At 39.5% G+C, this 18,357-nt stretch overlaps 1 protein-coding gene across 2 annotated transcripts; it reads left to right on the forward strand.

Moving 5' to 3' along the window:
• Positions 1-86: 86 nt before the first annotated feature.
• LOC121377746 (programmed cell death protein 2-like) lies at positions 87-17,959 on the forward strand. Of its 2 annotated transcripts, none has more exons than XM_041505832.1 (6): positions 87-216; positions 5,525-5,685; positions 6,905-7,699; positions 8,264-8,383; positions 12,495-12,643; positions 14,428-17,959. In XM_041505832.1, the coding sequence occupies exons 2-6, from the start codon at positions 5,579-5,581 to the stop codon at positions 14,562-14,564; spliced, it is 1,308 nt and encodes a 435-aa protein (XP_041361766.1). In that variant the 5' UTR covers positions 87-216; positions 5,525-5,578; the 3' UTR covers positions 14,565-17,959. The 2 variants fall into 2 exon arrangements, with proteins under 2 accessions (XP_041361766.1, XP_041361765.1); XM_041505831.1 differs by lacking the exon at positions 87-216 and adding an exon at positions 2,561-2,720.
• Positions 17,960-18,357: the final 398 nt, after the last annotated feature.

The following is an 18,357-nucleotide window of genomic DNA, read 5'->3' on the forward strand; positions in this document are numbered from 1 at the left end:
AACGAGAAAGATATTGTTTGCATTGTCTGTTTTTTTTTTTTTTATTGTTGCTTTAAAAAAGTATTGTGTTGTTCATGAGGCGGAACGTGGATTGGTAGATCAGAGTGATTGCCGGAGGTGCGAAGGGTCACAGGATCGCTCGACGTCAGTGGACTGTTTCTCCGTCCCAAGGGGTGCCCCTCGTGTATTCTCTTCCATGGGAAAGTGGTGATTTCCGTTAGTATAGAAGCATATTTAATGACCACCACCCATCTGTGTCTGTCTATTCTGTTTCGTTCTTTCTGTCTCACTGTCTCTTTTTCTCTTCATTGTGTGTGTGTGTGTGTGTGTGTGTGTGTGTGTGTGTGTGTGTGTGTGTGTGTGTGTGTGTGTGTGTGTGTGTGTGTGTGTGTGTGTGTGTGTGTGTGTGTGTGTCTGAAATATGATGTTAGACATCAAATGTCTTCTCTCTCCAAATTTGATTTCACAACACGAAACATTTACCATGTTCAAACAAACGCACGCACACACGCACGCACGCACACACGCACGCACGCCCCCAAATAAAATAAAAAATCAACAGCAACGATAACGACAACAAACAAAACAAAAATAGCCAACCCTTATCCCACAAAACACCTCAATCATACATGTAATGATACTCGAGGTTTTATCAACCTTTCAAACTCCATGAAAGAAAGAAATGTTTTATTTAACGACGCACACTCAACACATTTTATTTACGGTTATATGGCGTCAGACATATGGTTAAGGACCACACAGGTTCGACCGAAACCCCCCCCCCCCCACCTGAAATCGCTTTTTTTATAATTTAATATATCTGACATTGATATCTGACATTATATTTACTCAACATAGAAATATATGCCCAATATCTCTGCAATCTATTTTGGAACCCTCCTTTTCAAAATCCTATGTACGCCCATGGTGTGTACTTACAAATTATGCTAATGCCCCTGCAGGACAGGTGAACACTGCGGGCGTCAGTGGTTTGAGTTTTAACCTTAATTAATACTGGAAAGTTGTGCACTTATTCTACATGGGTCTGCTGCAGCTGCCGAATGTTCAGATGTTGATTAGTATGAATGTGAACACGTCTGCCAATACGATCATGCGATTTTTACGTAACTCGCGAAGGGCGGGATTTAGCACAGTCGGCTTACGTCGCAGGATCGAATCGCCTCTATTAAGTGCATATAAAAGATCCGTTGCTGCATAAGGAAAAAATGTAGCGGGTTTCCTCTGATGACTACGTGTCAGAATTATCAAATGTTTGACAGTCAATAGTTGATGATTGATTAATAAATGTGCTCCAGTGGTGTCGTTAAACAAAAACAAACTTTTCAACAGTTGCAACGACCTAGAAATTAAAATAGGGCGTGTGTAAACTGCCATTACGAGGACGGCTGTTAGTGGAGTCAATAACGTTTAGTCGATTAACAAGTCTGTGAGCATATCATTCGTGACTGTCACACCAAAACGTCTGACAACGTCACTGTTATTAGTTTTTATATGTGAGCATTCGAGCATGTTTGGACTGGGCTCGGTGGCGTAGTCTACAGGCTGGTAGGTACTGGGTTCGGATCCCATTCGAGGCATGGGATTTTTAATCCAGATACCGACTCCAAACCCGGAGTGAGTGCTCCGCAAGGCTCAATGGGTAGGTGTAAACCACTTGCACCGACCAGTGATCCATAACTGGTTCAACAAAGGCCATGGTTTGTGCTATCCTGCCTGTGGGAAACGCAAATAAAAGATCCCTTGCTGCTAATCGGAAAGAGTAGCCCATGTAGTGGCAACAGCAGGGTTTCCTTTCAAAATCTGTGTGGTCCTTAACCATATGTCTGACGCCATATAACCGTAAATAAAATGTGTTGAGTGCGTCGTTAAATAAAACATTTCTTTCTTTTTTCTTTCGAGCATGTTGGGGACGGGACGCAGCCCATTGGTAAAGGCTCGCTTCATGCACGGTCGGTCTAGGACCGATCATCGTCGGTGGGCACATTGGGCTATTTCTCGTTCCAGCCAGTGCACCACGACTGGTATATCAAAGGCCGTGTTATGTTTTATTTAACGACGCACTCAACACATCGACATAGAATTTGTATGCTCCCGAATAACGCTATTAAAGGCGAAGTGTAATTGGTCGATATTTAAATTGTTATAGATTGTTAAATTGTTTATAGATCAAATGTTACATGCAATGCTGTTAGATCTACTGGTAGACCAGTAGATCTAATTTTAATCAGATTGAAACATGTGCACATTTCTTTTGGCATTATTGACTCAAGTAATAATTAAAACAATTGTTCAACTGATAATAATTATAATACAACTGCAAAGCAGTTTTAAATATAATGATAAAATTATTAAGTACTGTGAAAAGAAGAGACCCATGCTATATATCAGTTTTACTAGTAAATGTTAACATTTTCGGCAATGGGAATTTATTTGGTTAAATAAAACCTATAATATTCTAAACCAATGCAAGGGAGACAATCGGGGCTGAGTATAGAACTCTCGGATCACGAGGTAAAAATAGTGTTTACTTCCGCGACACATGAGTTTTTGGGACAACTCGTCATGAAACATTAAAATGGTTATAATATAAAAAAGTATTAATCATAACAAAGATGACAGTACAGTTTGGCCTAGCAGACGGACCAATTTCCTCTTCAGATTCAACTTTCTGGTCTGTCAATAAATTGGGAGGCTTTCCTGTAAGTTTATAATCTCATTAATCAGCGATTAAAGTCCGAACCGCAATGGATGAATGTCCACATTGTTAACAACTACGATAAATTATTATCCTACTTTTAATTACGGTACACTCATGCCACCTTAGTCTGCGCGGCACAAAAGTCTGCGCACGTTAATGACGTTACATTACGTCTTGAAACAAGTGTCGGGGTATGCTTGTAAACAAACAAACAACCATGGGCGTATGGGGACTCTTTGATTTAGGGGAGCTGGAGGGGTTGATTTGCCCAAAATTTTACCCAGATAAAAACTGCCCGAATGTTCCCCACTGTTTTGCCAGAATTTTGGGGGGGGGGGGGGGCAATTGCCCCCCCCCATTGTTGTACGCCCATGCAAACAACGTTAATTTAATTCACAAAACCGTTGTTAAAACAACACATCTTGATTGTGAATATATGTATAAAACTGGTCAATAACACTTTTATTGAAAAATACTCTGAATTAATGCACTAAAAGTATACTTCTGCCAGCCTCGATCAACGTGTTTTTCTATCACCTGTCAACACATGTCTGTCACCGCTGTACAGTGTAATGATCAATCTTGTATATTAAGTTACTCATGTTTACATAGAAGCTTCAATACATACCGGTACCTTATTGTAATTTATGAATCCATAAATGAAATGAATGTCTTATTTTATCTGTTGACGTAAACATCCAAGCATACTTTGAATTTCCCTCCGAGTGACACAATGCAAAATGGCTGCACACAGACTTTGAAGATTGCACTTACAGCGTGGCCTATTTTAGTTATAGTCTGTTTCAAAATTATTACTGATTGTCCTATATGTCTAACGAACACTATTTGTGCTCATTTACACAGTTAATAATAGACAATTTTTGTTGAATAATGATCAAATATTTTTACATTGGTTTTTTTTTATATTGTCATTTTGTGTTGTCCAAACTAAGGAGCATGGAACACCATTTATATTTATCTCATTTGCACAATCTAAATGTTTTTGAAACAGACTATAACAGGAAGTGTTTGTTATTTAGAAAGTATAAAAGTCGGATCCATTGTTTTGTTGTTGTTTTATGTAAACATTAGGGACACAAGTGGTTGTTTTAATGTTTGCTGTGCAGACGTATGTGCCGTCATGCAGGCCAGTAAATGCAGGGGGGTCCCACTAAAAATACGCTCATTACTTGAGTTTAAAAAACATTAAAATTAAAATAACTTTAGATGTAACACGTTTATTGTTCCATTGTACTGTGGCGGTGAAACAAATATTTTTAAAGAAATATTTTAACTTTAAAATATAACACAGATGCTTAGGTGCGCAGACTTGCGTGCCACCAGTGTAATTATACCGTTAGATTTCCCCCACATTTTGTCCAGACATAAATCGTGACCCCCCCAAAAAAAAACAACAACCCACAAAACAAAAAATCATGACAACAACACAGATTCCACATAATCATGATAATGGTTTGTAACGAATCCATGACACATCCACATACTTCATCATAAAAAGTAACTTTCCCAAAATAGTTTATTCAACACTTACTGCCTTTTGCCTGTAATATAATGTAGACGAGATGGGTGGCATCCTGTCAAAAAAGACCAAGTGTCGGTAGATGAAGAAGGTTTAATTGTCTGTGTGAAAATACAGACCTTTTGAAACCCGATCCATCTGAACGAGAGAGTATCAGACTAGGGTATAGTCCAGTCATCATGGTTGGTATAGTCACTTGTTTTTTTTAGTGGTGCGGACAGGTCATGTTCTGGAGGATACAAGATGGTACCAATATAAAAAAAAAAAAAGCACTTGTCTGAAAAACATTTAGCCATTTATTTCATTTGAATTTATTTTTGTGCTTATATCCAATTAAGGTTCAAGCATGCTATCTTGGGTACACACCTCAGCTATCTGAGCTGTCTGTCCAGAACAGTGGGTTAGTTGCTACCCATTGAGTCATTAAAACTCGCTCTGGGTGGGAGCCGGTGCCGGTACCAGACTGTGAACTCTGTACCTGCCAGCCTTATGTCTGATGGCTGAACCACGACGTCACCATGGCCGTATTTAGCCATTAATGTCAACTGAATAAGTGATGACGAGACACCAAATTTAAGTGGGAGCTATTTTTTTTCAGGTAACCCGTTTCATTTTGCTTAACCCGTTAAAAATATATCGTTATGTGAATGAAAACGAAAAATGGGTTATGCAAAACTAGACTTATGCAAATGATGTGCGAGTGAAACGATCATTCATGCAATATTCAGAGGCCTGTATTTGATATTTATGACGTGTTCACCCAGGTAATATCTCCCACCCCCTGTCAATGGGTACATGTAATTTGTTAGCCATGAAAACTTATTTAAGATATTAATATTCATTTGTGCCAATTGCGATGACATCATAGTACTGACGAAGGCGACTTCAGAACTGTGATTTACTTATTATTTTCAGTGTTTAACTTATAGGATAAAAAGAATTCACTACTTACAAGTACACATGTATTTTTTTAATATGTAAAATATCAACCTCATCTAGTTAATCGGTAGAGCCTCTACAAATACCAATTAACATGAGACTCTGTTTATATTTTCCATATTAAAAAACACTCGTGCCGAATCCTCGATATATTAATTCGCCTTTCAACTGGAGTGTGTGTGGGGGGGGGGGGGGGGGGGGGGGGGGGGGGGGGTCACATAATGTTGAGACTATGCTGCTCACTCAATTGCCTTCACTTCCATGCCTCTGTCTTACTCATATATCAGTTTCATTAATAATTTAATAACATTTTGTTTCCATTACAGGATTGGCTTCTGGAGGACTGCACTGTTCCTGTATGTGATGGTTGTCATGGTAACATGCACCATGTGTTACAGATTTACTGCCCTTTGAAGAACTCTCCATATCACCGAGTGCTGTACATCTTCACCTGTATTAACAGACCGTGCTGGAGCACACCTCACAGGTTGGTCGGTTTATGTAATTGTATCCTGCAACTAGTGTTTGTGTTGACTCATTATAGTGACCCATTTTAAATCACAAACTGCTACAGGCAGAATATTGATTGTCATATGACCTGTCTGACTAACTCATTCGCTGTGACTAAATATTCATGTGTTGCTGTTTACATCATTAATTTCAATCAAACAAAGATTTGTGTTGTGTAAAATAAAAAAATAAAAAACAAACATATTATTTCAGGAATTACATTTATGAGGTTTAAAAAGCTTCTCTTTTTTTACATTTTTTTTTTATATTGATAGACTTGTTGAAGTTTGCCTTGTTGCCCAGCTTTTTGGCTGTAGTTTTTCAAGCTCAAATCCTGGGTTACCAGCTTTATGCTGTTTGGGACAAATAGGGAATTATTCTTTGCATACCTCGTGGAGTTCCCTGTTCTTACCTTCAAACTTCCTATGGCCATAATTGTGAATAGATATTAAAAGATATTGTCCCAGAAAATGTGCTTGCAGCTAACATATAATATGTATGTTACAGAGCTCGGAGCGAGATGTAGCCCAGCGGTAAAGCGCTCGCTTGATGTGCGGTCGGTTTGGGATCGATCCCCATCAGTGGGCCCATTGGGCTATTTCTCACTCTCCAGCCAGTGCACCATGACTGGTACATCAAAGGCCATGATATGTGCTATCCTGTCTATGGGATGGTGCATATAAAAGATCCCTTGCTGCTAATTGAAAAGAGTAGCCCATGAAGTGACGACAGCAGGTTTTCTCCCTCAATATCTGTGTGGTCCTTAACCATATGTCTGATGCCATATAACTGTAAATAAAATGTGTTGAGTGCGTCATTAAATAAAACATTTCCTTCCTTGTTACAGAGCTGTGTAGGTACAGTGATGTTTACTACTGTCTAGTGATATTGTTTTTCAGTTGGAAGGTGATGAGATGTCAGTTGCTGTGTGGTCCTTGTAACCATAAATAAAATGTGTTGAGTGCGTCGTTAAATAAAACATTTCCTTCCTTGTTACAGAGCTGTGTAGGTACAGTGATGTTTACTACTGTCTAGTGATATTGTTTTTCAGTTGGAAGGTGATGAGATGTCAGTTGCTGTGTGGTCCTTGTAACCATAAATAAAATGTGTTGAGTGCGTCGTTAAATAAAACATTTCCTTCCTTGTTACAGAGCTGTGTAGGTACAGTGATGTTTACTAGTGATATTGTTTTTCAGTTGGAAGGTGATGAGATGTCAGTTGATGGATGCTGACAGTGTTAACAGTGATGGTGTTGCCAGACAGACAGAAAACAAGATGGCTGACAGTGGAGGTGCTTCTGGAGATTGTGGTGGAGGGTCTCAGGGTGGGGAAGTACAGTGGTGTGATGATGCCGATGACTGGGGGGATGAGGATACAGACGATGTGATGGGGGAACAAGGTAATCAAACAGATACGTCCAACAACTTAACAAAAAATACAGTCTCTGATACATCAGCAACAGAAACACAGGACATTACTAAAAATCACAACATTTCAAAACCACAGGATATTACTAAAAATCAGAACATTTCAAAACCACAGGATCTTACTGAAAATCAGAACATGTCTGAAACACAGGACATTACAGAAACACAGGACATTGTCATCGATCAATGTGTACAGAATTACGACATGGCTGAAATCGACAGTTGTAATTTTAATGAGATGAATATTCATGACCCTGAAGAGTCTCCGACAGACAACACACATGGTAACATTGTCACCTCGGAGGGTTTTCCGGCCAGTGAAGAAAGTGTTAATAATATGCTTGGGATTCTTGCCACCAGCTCAGACCCTCTACCTTCACCCTTGTCAGGCAGCAAACAGTCCGATTATTTACTGCCGTATTTCCTGAGTGTCATCGATGAACCGACCAATGAGGAGGTACGTGTGGATACCCATGTGACCAAGTTGCTCAAAGCGTACATACAGAAAACAGGTGAAGATGTCGATTTTATTGCAGACGAGCAAACCTTAGATAAAAAATCAAGGTACGTACATATATGTATTATTATACAAGCTTGTGTGGTTACTGATTTTACGAAATGAGTGTCAGGATTTTTGTATTGCCTGAGCGAGAGCGAGGGTAATACGTGAATCCTGACACTCGTTTCGTAACATGATCAGTATTATTCACATGCTAGTGTAATAAAATCTTTATTATTAATTTATTGATTTTATGAATAACAAGCTAGGACCATGCCAAAACATTTAAAACATAACTTGAAGGAAGTGACAAAACAACAACCTCATTTTGGTAAGCGTTTACACAGAGCTAAGAGTCAGACTGGAGAAGCCGCATTAAGTTATGACGTCGCTTCCCAAAATTACGTCATTTGTTGTGCACATTAAATCATTATTGCACACGTGTGTCATACTGGTTATATTTCCCTGAATATCTTGAACTATGTGGATAATAAATCTATATAAATGTTTCTTCTCCAGTTTTCACTAATTTATGGTGGTTTAACAATTACATAATTTTTCAAGGGGATGGGATATCATGGGCTATGTACAGATTTCAGTAAATGTTTTTTCAAACATTTTATCCCCAGACGTGGTGGTGGAAGTGGATCGTGGAATGAGCGGTACGAGAAGACGGAGGTGAAACATGGTGATAGATGTTTCCATCGGTTCCTCAAACAGCTCAGTCTGTGTCCACACCAGCTTGTGCGGTAAGCCTTACTCTCACGATCAATGTGATAGACAGGTGTTTTGATTGATTTTTTTAAAAACCCACTGTCCCTTTTCCTTTTTTATTACAACTATTTAAAAAAAAAATTAACGACACGACTAGAGCACATTGATTTATTAATCATCGACTATTGGATGTCAAACACATGGTCATTTTTTACCGTCATAGAGAGGAAACCCACTACATTTGTTCATTAGTAGCAAGGGATCTTTTATATGCACCATGCCACAGACAGGATAGTACATACCACATCCTTTGATATATATACTAGTTACAGTGCACTGGCTGGAACGACTAATAGCCCAATGGGCCCACCGACGGGGATCGATCCCAAACCGACTGCAAATCAAGCGAGCGCTTTACCACTGTGCCACGTCCGGCCCCTATAAAATTATATAAATTGGGGTAAACTTTTTATTATTATTAAAAAAATATTTTAACACTTTTAAATAACTTGTTGGACAAGCAAAATAAATTAAATGTTTATATGTTTACAATTATAATTAAATTTTCTCATGTATCATTCTCATTTCAACATATCTTTGTGCGTATATCCAATTACGGTTCAAACACGCTGTCCTGGGCACTATCTGGGCTGTCTGTCCAGGACAGTGGGTTAGTTTTTAGTGGTTAGTGAGAGAGAAGAGGTTGTAGTGGTCTTACACCTACCCATTGGGTCATTAAAACTCGCTCTGGGTGGGAGCCGGTACCGGGCTTCGAACCCTGTACCTACCAGCTATATGTCCGATGGCTTAACCATGACACCACCGAGGCCAGTATTAATACATCAAGACCCACAATCTAAGAAGGGGAAAAAACTCCGTATTATACTCGTTTGTACTCCATCATGAAACGGGTGGGGCGTAGCTCAGTGGTACAGCGCTCGACTGATGCCCGATTGATTTAGGATTGATTCCCGTCAATGGGCCCATTGGGCTATTTCTCGTTCCAGCGAGTGCTGCATGACTGGTGTAACATAGGCTGTGGTATGTACTATCCTGTCTGTGGGATGGTGCATACAAAAGATCCCTTCCTGCTAATCGAAAAGAGTAGCCCATGAAGTGACGATAGTGGGTTTCCTCCCTTAATATCTGTGTGGTCCTTAACCATATGTCCGACGCCATATAACTGTAAATAAAATGTGTTGAGTGCGTCATTAAATAAAACATTTCCTTCCTTGTTACAGAGCTGTGTAGGTACAGTGATGTTTACTAGTGATATTGTTTTTCAGTTGGAAGGTTATGCGATGTCAGTTGCTGTGTGGTCCTTGTAACCATAAATAAAATGTGTTGAGTGCGTTGTTAAATAAAAACATTTCCTTACTTTTCTTTCCACCGAGGCCGGTATTAATACATCAAGACCCACAAACTTAAAAGGGGAAATAACTCTGTATTGTACTCCATGACGAAACGATGTCTTCTACGAATAGCATTCCAGTAGCAGAAGGCTCAATTTGAGAAGTAGATGTTCTAGATCACTACTGATTGCTGGAAGTTTCAAGCAACATGATTTTGTCAATATGTCAATTGTTATAAAATGCTTTAATTTAATGCCTCTCTTTTTAGTGTGCAAAAAACACAATTATTCTGCATGGCTCTGTCTTTAAGGCTTATCCGCTTGCAGAGAACAAGAGGTTTTAGATTTAAGACTAGTCAGTTGTTTTTTATTATCCACATGGTTCACATAACTGAGTTAATAATAATCATACGAAGCACATGTGTAATAAATGTAATGACGTAATTGTGGAAAGCGACATCATAACATGACGTTGCTTCTCCAGTCCTAGCTCAGACTGTGCATTTGAAATATGACGTCATTTCGTCGTCTCCTTCTAGTTGTGGCTGAAACATTTTGAGTTGGGTCTTATTGTTCGTAAAGAAAACAACAATAATACTATGGATAATAAAGAAATTATTACACTCGTGTGTGAGTCATACTGATTTTACACCTACACAATACAAAAATCCTGACACTCGTTTCGTAAAATCAGTATGACACACAAGCTTGTATAATAATCTTTTTAAGAAGAATTACCTGCCGGAACATGTGAACTGACAATTACATATTACGGTGACAAAAGAATCCTTTGTTCATCAATCAGTGACTGTCTTATGCTTGGCATTTTTATTTTAACAGAGCACATGTTTTATTGCATAATAAGAAACCACTTAATAGTTATTTGCCTAACTCTTCAAACGAAGTATTTGTCGGAACAAAAACATTTCAGGTAAATGAAGTAAAGATGGAAAGACACTTGACATATAGGACATGTTTCATTGATTGATTGATTCATTGATTGATTGATTCATTCATTCATTCATTCATTTATTTAATATATTTATTTTTATGCTTATATCCAATTAAGGTTCAAGCACTCTGTTCTGGGCACACACACCTCAGCTATTTGGACTGTCTGTCCAGGACAGTGGGTTAGTGAGAGAGAAGTGGTTGTAGTGGCTTTACACCTACATGTACCTACTCATTGAGTCATATATAAACTCATTCTGGGTGGAAGCCCCGGTACCAGGATGTGAACCCAGTACCTACCAGCCTTAAGTTTGATTGTTTAACATCGATGCTACGGAGGCCAGTACAGGGAATATTTGGTTTTCGGAATCTTGATCAGTGATATTTCAATTAAAAAATAATCAGCAATAACTGTTTAATGTTTTAAAATTGTGTAGCAATATTTGAGACTTGTGTAATGAATCATGATGTGACACTGAACAAAATGTTCCATGCAGTGTAAGTCAAATGGATGCTGGGACTTAAAGTGACAGACCCTAGTTTTAAAACACTATGACATATTTTTCACTACTAGAGCCATTTTAATAATTAAAATTTGAAGTTGCTTATATTTTATTGTTTAGATTATCCATTCTCGTACATCCGAAGTGGTTCTAGTCATCCATGTTTTTGTAATACCCGAAATACATTTTTCATAATTCTAAAAATGCACATTAATTTTGTCTGAGAAGTAATGGTATTGAGCCAGAATAATATATTTTTAGATGTTATATCTGCGTTTAAACCTTATAGACTTTAGTCTCACTCTATAATATAATTTTATCCAGATGTGTTACAGGTTTGTAGATCAACCAAACTTAAGTGTAAATATTCATTGGCTAAAACTAGGTTCTGCACTTTTAATGCAGAGCCCTAATTCTAATTACACTGGATACCAAAAGAGATGCAAATCAGTGTTTTAGTTAGTTTGTAAACCGGCCTCGGTGGTGTCATGGTTAAAGCATCGGATATATGGCTGGTAGGTACCGGGTTTGTAGCCCGAGACCGGCTCCTACCCAGAGCGAGTTTTAACAACTTAATGGGTAAGTGTAAGACCACTACACCCTCTTCTCTTTCACGAACCACTAACTACTAACTACTAATCCACTGTCCTAGACAGACATCCCAGATAGCTGATGAGGGTGTGTGTGTGTCTGTGTGTGTGTCTGTGTCTGTGTGTGTCTGTGTGTGTGTGTGTGTCTGTGTGTGTGTGTGTGTGTGTGTGTCTGTGTGTGTGTGTGTGTGTGTGTGTGTGTGTGTGTGTGTGTGTGTGTGTGTGTGTGTGCGTGCGCGCTGGACAGCGTGCTTGAACCTTAAGCATGAAAATAATTAGGAAGGAAGGAAATGGACCACAGATATTGAGAGAAGAAACCCGCTGTCGCCACTTCATGGGCTGCTCTTTTCGATTAGCAGCACGGGATCTTTTATATGCACCATTCCCATGGACGGGATGGCACATACCACCAGTCGTGGTGCACTGGCTGGAGCGAGAAATAGCCCAATGGGCCCATTGATGGGGATTGGTCCCAAACTGACTGCACATCAAGCGAGCGCCTTACCACTGGGCTATGTCCTGTCCAGGAAGAAGAAGAAGATTGTAAGGTTTACTTGACTACAGATGCTCAAGTCTGTGAAACAATAAACTGTATATCAACCTATAATTCACCAGAATCTCAATATGACCTAACAACTTGTTAAACAACTAAATTTAATGGTACAGCTGAACATGATTAAATTTGAGTTTATTTTGGTGTCCAGTATATATTTTGCACCTCATGCATGTTGATCTGTTCCGTTTGTTACAGGTATGATCTGCATGGATCGCCCCTCCTGGTTAGGGAAGCTGCTCCTGGGTTTGACCTGCCACGTTGCGTGACCTGTGGAGGACCGATGACCTTTGAACTGCAGCTCGTTCCTCCGTTGATTTCACTGCTCAGATTGCCCCATACTGCTGGTATGTCACACCTATGTAGTCACAGTGGTATGACTCAATCTCTTGTAATATCAACACCTATATGATCACACTGGTATGTCACACCTACATAGTCACAGTGGTATGACTCAAGTCTCTTGTAATATCAACACCTATATGATCACACTGGTATGTCACACCTACGTAGTCACAGTGGTATGACTCAATCTCTTGTAATATCAACACCTATATGATCACACTGGTATGTCACACCTACGTAGTCACAGTGGTATGACTCAATCTCTTGTAATATCAACACCTATATGATCATACTGGTATGTCCCCTCATGCAGAAACAAATCCTCAGATTTGGGCAAAAATTATAGAGATATTCAGGCAAAATGTATTTCCATCATTCTACCTGCAAAATTAGTTGCAATCCATGTAAATGTATGTGGTGGTTCGTTTGCAACTCTATATAGCAGTTTGGCAGTAATGCTAATGTGAAAAACCAGCCTGTACCCCCTATAAAAATGGGAGCCTGTATGCCTATGCTCCTGTATATCAATATACCGGCCTCGGTGGCGTCGTGGCAGGCCATCGGTCTACAGGCTGGTAGGTACTGGGTTCGGATCCCAGTCGAGGCATGGGATTTTTAATCGAGATACCGACTCCAAACCCTGAGTGAGTGCTCCGCAAGGCTCAATGGGTAGGTGTAAACCACTTGCACCGACCAGTGATCCATAACTGGTTCAACAAAGGCCATGGTTTGTGCTATCCTGCCTGTGGGAAGCACAAATAAAAGATCCGTTGCTGCTAATCGGAAGAGTAGCCCATGTAGTGGTGACAGCGGGTTTCTTCTTAGAATCTGTGTGGTCCTTAACCATATGTCTGACGCCATATAACCGTAAATAAAATGTGTTGAGTGCGTCGTTAAATAAAACATTTCTTTCTTTCTGTATATCAATACCTACAAATATATATGATCACAGTTCTGTGACTTTTATCTCCTGTATATCATCACCTATATGATCACAGTAGTACGATTTCTGTATATCAGCACCTATATGATCACAGTGGTATGACACGTATCTCCTGTGTATTAAATCCCATATGATCACAGTGGTATGACTCATATCTCCTGTTTATCAGCACCTACACAATCACAGTGGTATGTCACATATCTCCTGTGTATCAACACCTACATGGTCACAGTGATATGATGCATATCTTGTGTATATCAACACCTACATGGTCACAGTGGTATGTCACATATCTTCTGTGTATTAACACCTACATGGACACAGCCGTGTGACGCATATCTCCTGTATATCAGTACCTATATGATCACAGTGGTATGTCACATATCTCGTGTATATCAACACCTACATGGTCACAGTGGTATGACACATACATGTATCTCCTGTATATCAGCACCTATATGATCACAGTGGTATGACACATATCTCCTGTATATCAGCACCTATATGATCACAGTGGTATGTCACATATCTCTTGTATATCAACAACTACATGATCACATACTAGTACTTAGTTCGAAATTTGTACAACAAGTTTGTATTTATATACAGCAATGTTATATCTGGCAGTGGGGCTAGTGATGCACTTGAGGACTAATAGACCAACAGCAGAAATTCTGACCCAGTCATTATAATATTTTGAAAACCCACCAGTCTAGCATCCTATACACTTGAATGTCAATGTCACTTGCAAAGCTAGAAGCACTAAACACTCAGTTTGAAACTAGTGTAACAACTTTGTATTTATATACAGTAGTAAATAAATATGTCTCCTTGATTTTATAGATGCGGTTACCGAATTTGGCACTGTGTTGGTGTACACCTGTGAGAAGAGCTGCTGGTCAGATGAGGTCAAGGTCAGACAGGAGGTTGCTTTCGTACAGCCCGATCCAGATCAACATCTATTTAAACTAGGATTGTGATTATGCTGTTCACTGTTACATTACATTTAAAGAGGAGGATGTAGTCGTGAAGTCTGGTCCTGCTCTGTTAAACCTGATTGTGATTGCGGTGTTCACTGTTACATTACATTTAAAGAGGAGGATGTAGTCGTGAAGTCTGGTCCTGCTCTGTTAAACCTGATTGTGATTGCGGTGTTCACTGTTACATTACATTTAAAGAGAAGGATGTAATTGTGAAGCCTGGTCCTGCTCTGTTAAAACTGACTGATTGCGGTGTTCACTGTTACATTACATTTAAAGAGGAGGATGTAGTCGTGAAGTCTGGTCCTGCTCTGTTAAACCTGATTGTGATTGCGGTGTTCACTGTTACATTACATTTAAAGAGAAGGATGTAATTGTGAAGCCTGGTCCTGCTCTGTTAAAACTGACTGATTGCGGTGTTCACTGTTACATTACATTTAAAGAGGAGGATGTAATTGTGAAGCCTGGTCCTGCTCTGTTAAACCTGTGATTTCGCTGTTCACTGTTACATTGCATTTAAAGAGGAGGATGTAGTTATGAAGCCTGGTCCTGCTCTGTTAAAACTGACTGATTGCGGTGTTCACTTTACATTACATTTAAAGAGGAGGATGTAGTCGTGGAGCCTGGTCCTGCTCTGTTAAACCTGATTGTGATTGCGGTGTTCACTGTTACATTACATTTAAAGAGAAGGATGTAATTGTGAAGCCTGGTCCTGCTCTGTTAAAACTGACTGATTGCGGTGTTCACTGTTACATTACATTTAAAGAGGAGGATGTAATTGTGAAGCCTGGTCCTGCTCTGTTAAAACTGACTGTGATTGTGGTGTTCGCTGTTACAGTACATTTAAAGAGGAGGATGTAATTGTGAAGCCTGGTCCTGCTTTGTTAAAACTGACTGTGATTGTGGTGTTCACTGTTACATTACATTTAAAGAGGAGGATGTAATTGTGTAATTGTGAAGCCTGGTCCTGCTCTGTTAAAACTGACTGTGATTGTGATGTTCACTGTTACATTGCATTTAAACAGGAGGATGTAGTTGTGAAGCCTGGTCCTGCTTTGTTAAAACTGACTGTGATTTCGCTGTTCACTGTTACATTACATTTAAACAGGAGGATGTAGTTGTGAAGCCTGGTCCTGCTTTGTTAAAACTGACTGATTGCGGTGTTCACTGTTACATTACATTTAAAGAGGAGGATGTAGTTGTGAAGCCTGGTCCTGCTCTGTTAAACCTGTGATTTCGGTGTTCACTGTTACATTACATTTAAAGAGGAGGATGTAGTCGTGGAGCCTGGTCCTGCTTTGTTAAAACTGACTGTGATTGTGGTGTTCACTGTTACATTACATTTAAAGAGGAGGATGTAGTCGTGGAGCCTGGTCCTGCTTTGTTAAAACTGACTGTGATTGTGGTGTTCACTGTTACATTACATTTAAAGAGGAGGATGTAATTGTGTAATTGTGAAGCCTGGTCCTGCTCTGTTAAAACTGACTGTGATTGTGGTGTTCACTGTTACATTACATTTAAAGAGGAGGATGTAGTTGTGAAGCCTGGTCCTGCTCTGTTAAACCTGTGATTTCGGTGTTCACTGTTACATTACATTTAAAGAGGAGGATGTAGTCGTGGAGCCTGGTCCTGCTTTGTTAAAACTGACTGTGATTGTGGTGTTCACTGTTACATTACATTTAAAGAGGAGGATGTAATTGTGAAGCCTGGTCCTGCTTTGTTAAAACTGACTGATTGCGGTGTTCACTGTTACATTACATTTAAAGAGGAGGATGTAGTTGTGAAGCCTGGTCCTGCTCTGTTAAACCTGTGATTTCGGTGTTCACTGTTACATTACATTTAAAGAGGAGGATGTAGTCGTGGAGCCTGGTCCTGCTTTGTTAAAACTGACTGTGATTGTGGTGTTCACTGTTACATTACATTTAAAGAGGAGGATGTAGTCGTGGAGCCTGGTCCTGCTTTGTTAAAACTGACTGTGATTGTGGTGTTCACTGTTACATTACATTTAAAGAGGAGGATGTAATTGTGTAATTGTGAAGCCTGGTCCTGCTCTGTTAAAACTGACTGTGATTGTGGTGTTCACTGTTACATTACATTTAAAGAGGAGGATGTAGTTGTGAAGCCTGGTCCTGCTCTGTTAAACCTGTGATTTCGGTGTTCACTGTTACATTACATTTAAAGAGGAGGATGTAGTCGTGGAGCCTGGGCCTGCTTTGTTAAAACTGACTGTGATTGTGGTGTTCACTGTTACATTACATTTAAAGAGGAGGATGTAGTCGTGGAGCCTGGTCCTGCTTTGTTAAAACTGACTGTGATTGTGGTGTTCACTGTTACATTACATTTAAAGAGGAGGATGTAATTGTGTAATTGTGAAGCCTGGTCCTGCTCTGTTAAAACTGACTGTGATTGTGGTGTTCACTGTTACATTGCATTTAAACAGGAGGATGTAGTTGTGAAGCCTGGTCCTGCTTTGTTAAAACTGACTGTGATTTCGCTGTTCACTGTTACATTACATTTAAACAGGAGGATGTAGTTGTGAAGCCTGGTCCTGCTTTGTTAAAACTGACTGATTGCGGTGTTCACTGTTACAGTACATTTAAAGAGGAGGATGTAGTCGTGGAGCCTGGTCCTGCTTTGTTAAAACTGACTGTGATTGTGGTGTTCACTGTTACATTACATTTAAAGAGGAGGATGTAGTCGTGGAGCCTGGTCCTGCTTTGTTAAAACTGACTGTGATTGTGGTGTTCACTGTTACATTACATTTAAAGAGGAGGATGTAATTGTGTAATTGTGAAGCCTGGTCCTGCTCTGTTAAAACTGACTGTGATTGTGGTGTTCACTGTTACATTACATTTAAAGAGGAGGATGTAGTTGTGAAGCCTGGTCCTGCTCTGTTAAACCTGTGATTTCGGTGTTCACTGTTACATTACATTTAAAGAGGAGGATGTAGTCGTGGAGCCTGGTCCTGCTTTGTTAAAACTGACTGTGATTGTGGTGTTCACTGTTACATTACATTTAAAGAGGAGGATGTAGTCGTGGAGCCTGGTCCTGCTTTGTTAAAACTGACTGTGATTGTGGTGTTCACTGTTACATTACATTTAAAGAGGAGGATGTAATTGTGTAATTGTGAAGCCTGGTCCTGCTCTGTTAAAACTGACTGTGATTGTGGTGTTCACTGTTACATTACATTTAAACAGGAGGATGTAGTTGTGAAGCCTGGTCCTGCTGTTAAACCTGACTGTGATTGCGGTGTTCACTGTTGCCTTTTGCACTTCAAATGAAGGTTCATGTATGCCTGTTTGACACCAGAAACTGTACTATTTTCCAACCAAGCAAGGCCTCTTATGCCCATCTTGATGAAAAGATAAATCTAAAGTAATTTTACCAGAAACATACCAATCTGTGTCTGTGCTTTTAAAACTTAAGTCTAGCCTAAAATCCTGAATGGTGTCACATGCACACAGTTTGTATGGCATTGAAAGTCTCGGACTCTTTGCGTCTAGAATCTGAAATATTAACAAGCACCATGCAGGGCTGACTCTGTACCAAGGCATCCGGTGTTCTATAGTTCAGATGGCATTTTGAAAATGAACCAGAAGTATCAGACCTTGCTATGAACAAAACTGAGGTTAATTGCTATCCTAACGTATGTTATGGGGAGTCATTTAAAGGGACATACTCTAGTTTTTAAACACTAAGGCATATTTTTTACTATTACAGTCGTTTTTGATAACTGAAATCATACTTTACTTAGATTTTATGGTTTAGATTATCAGTTTCCGTAGATTCGAAG

This window comes from Gigantopelta aegis, chromosome 7, assembly GCF_016097555.1.
Source record: "Gigantopelta aegis isolate Gae_Host chromosome 7, Gae_host_genome, whole genome shotgun sequence".
Taxonomy (NCBI): Eukaryota; Metazoa; Mollusca; class Gastropoda; order Neomphalida; family Peltospiridae; genus Gigantopelta; species Gigantopelta aegis.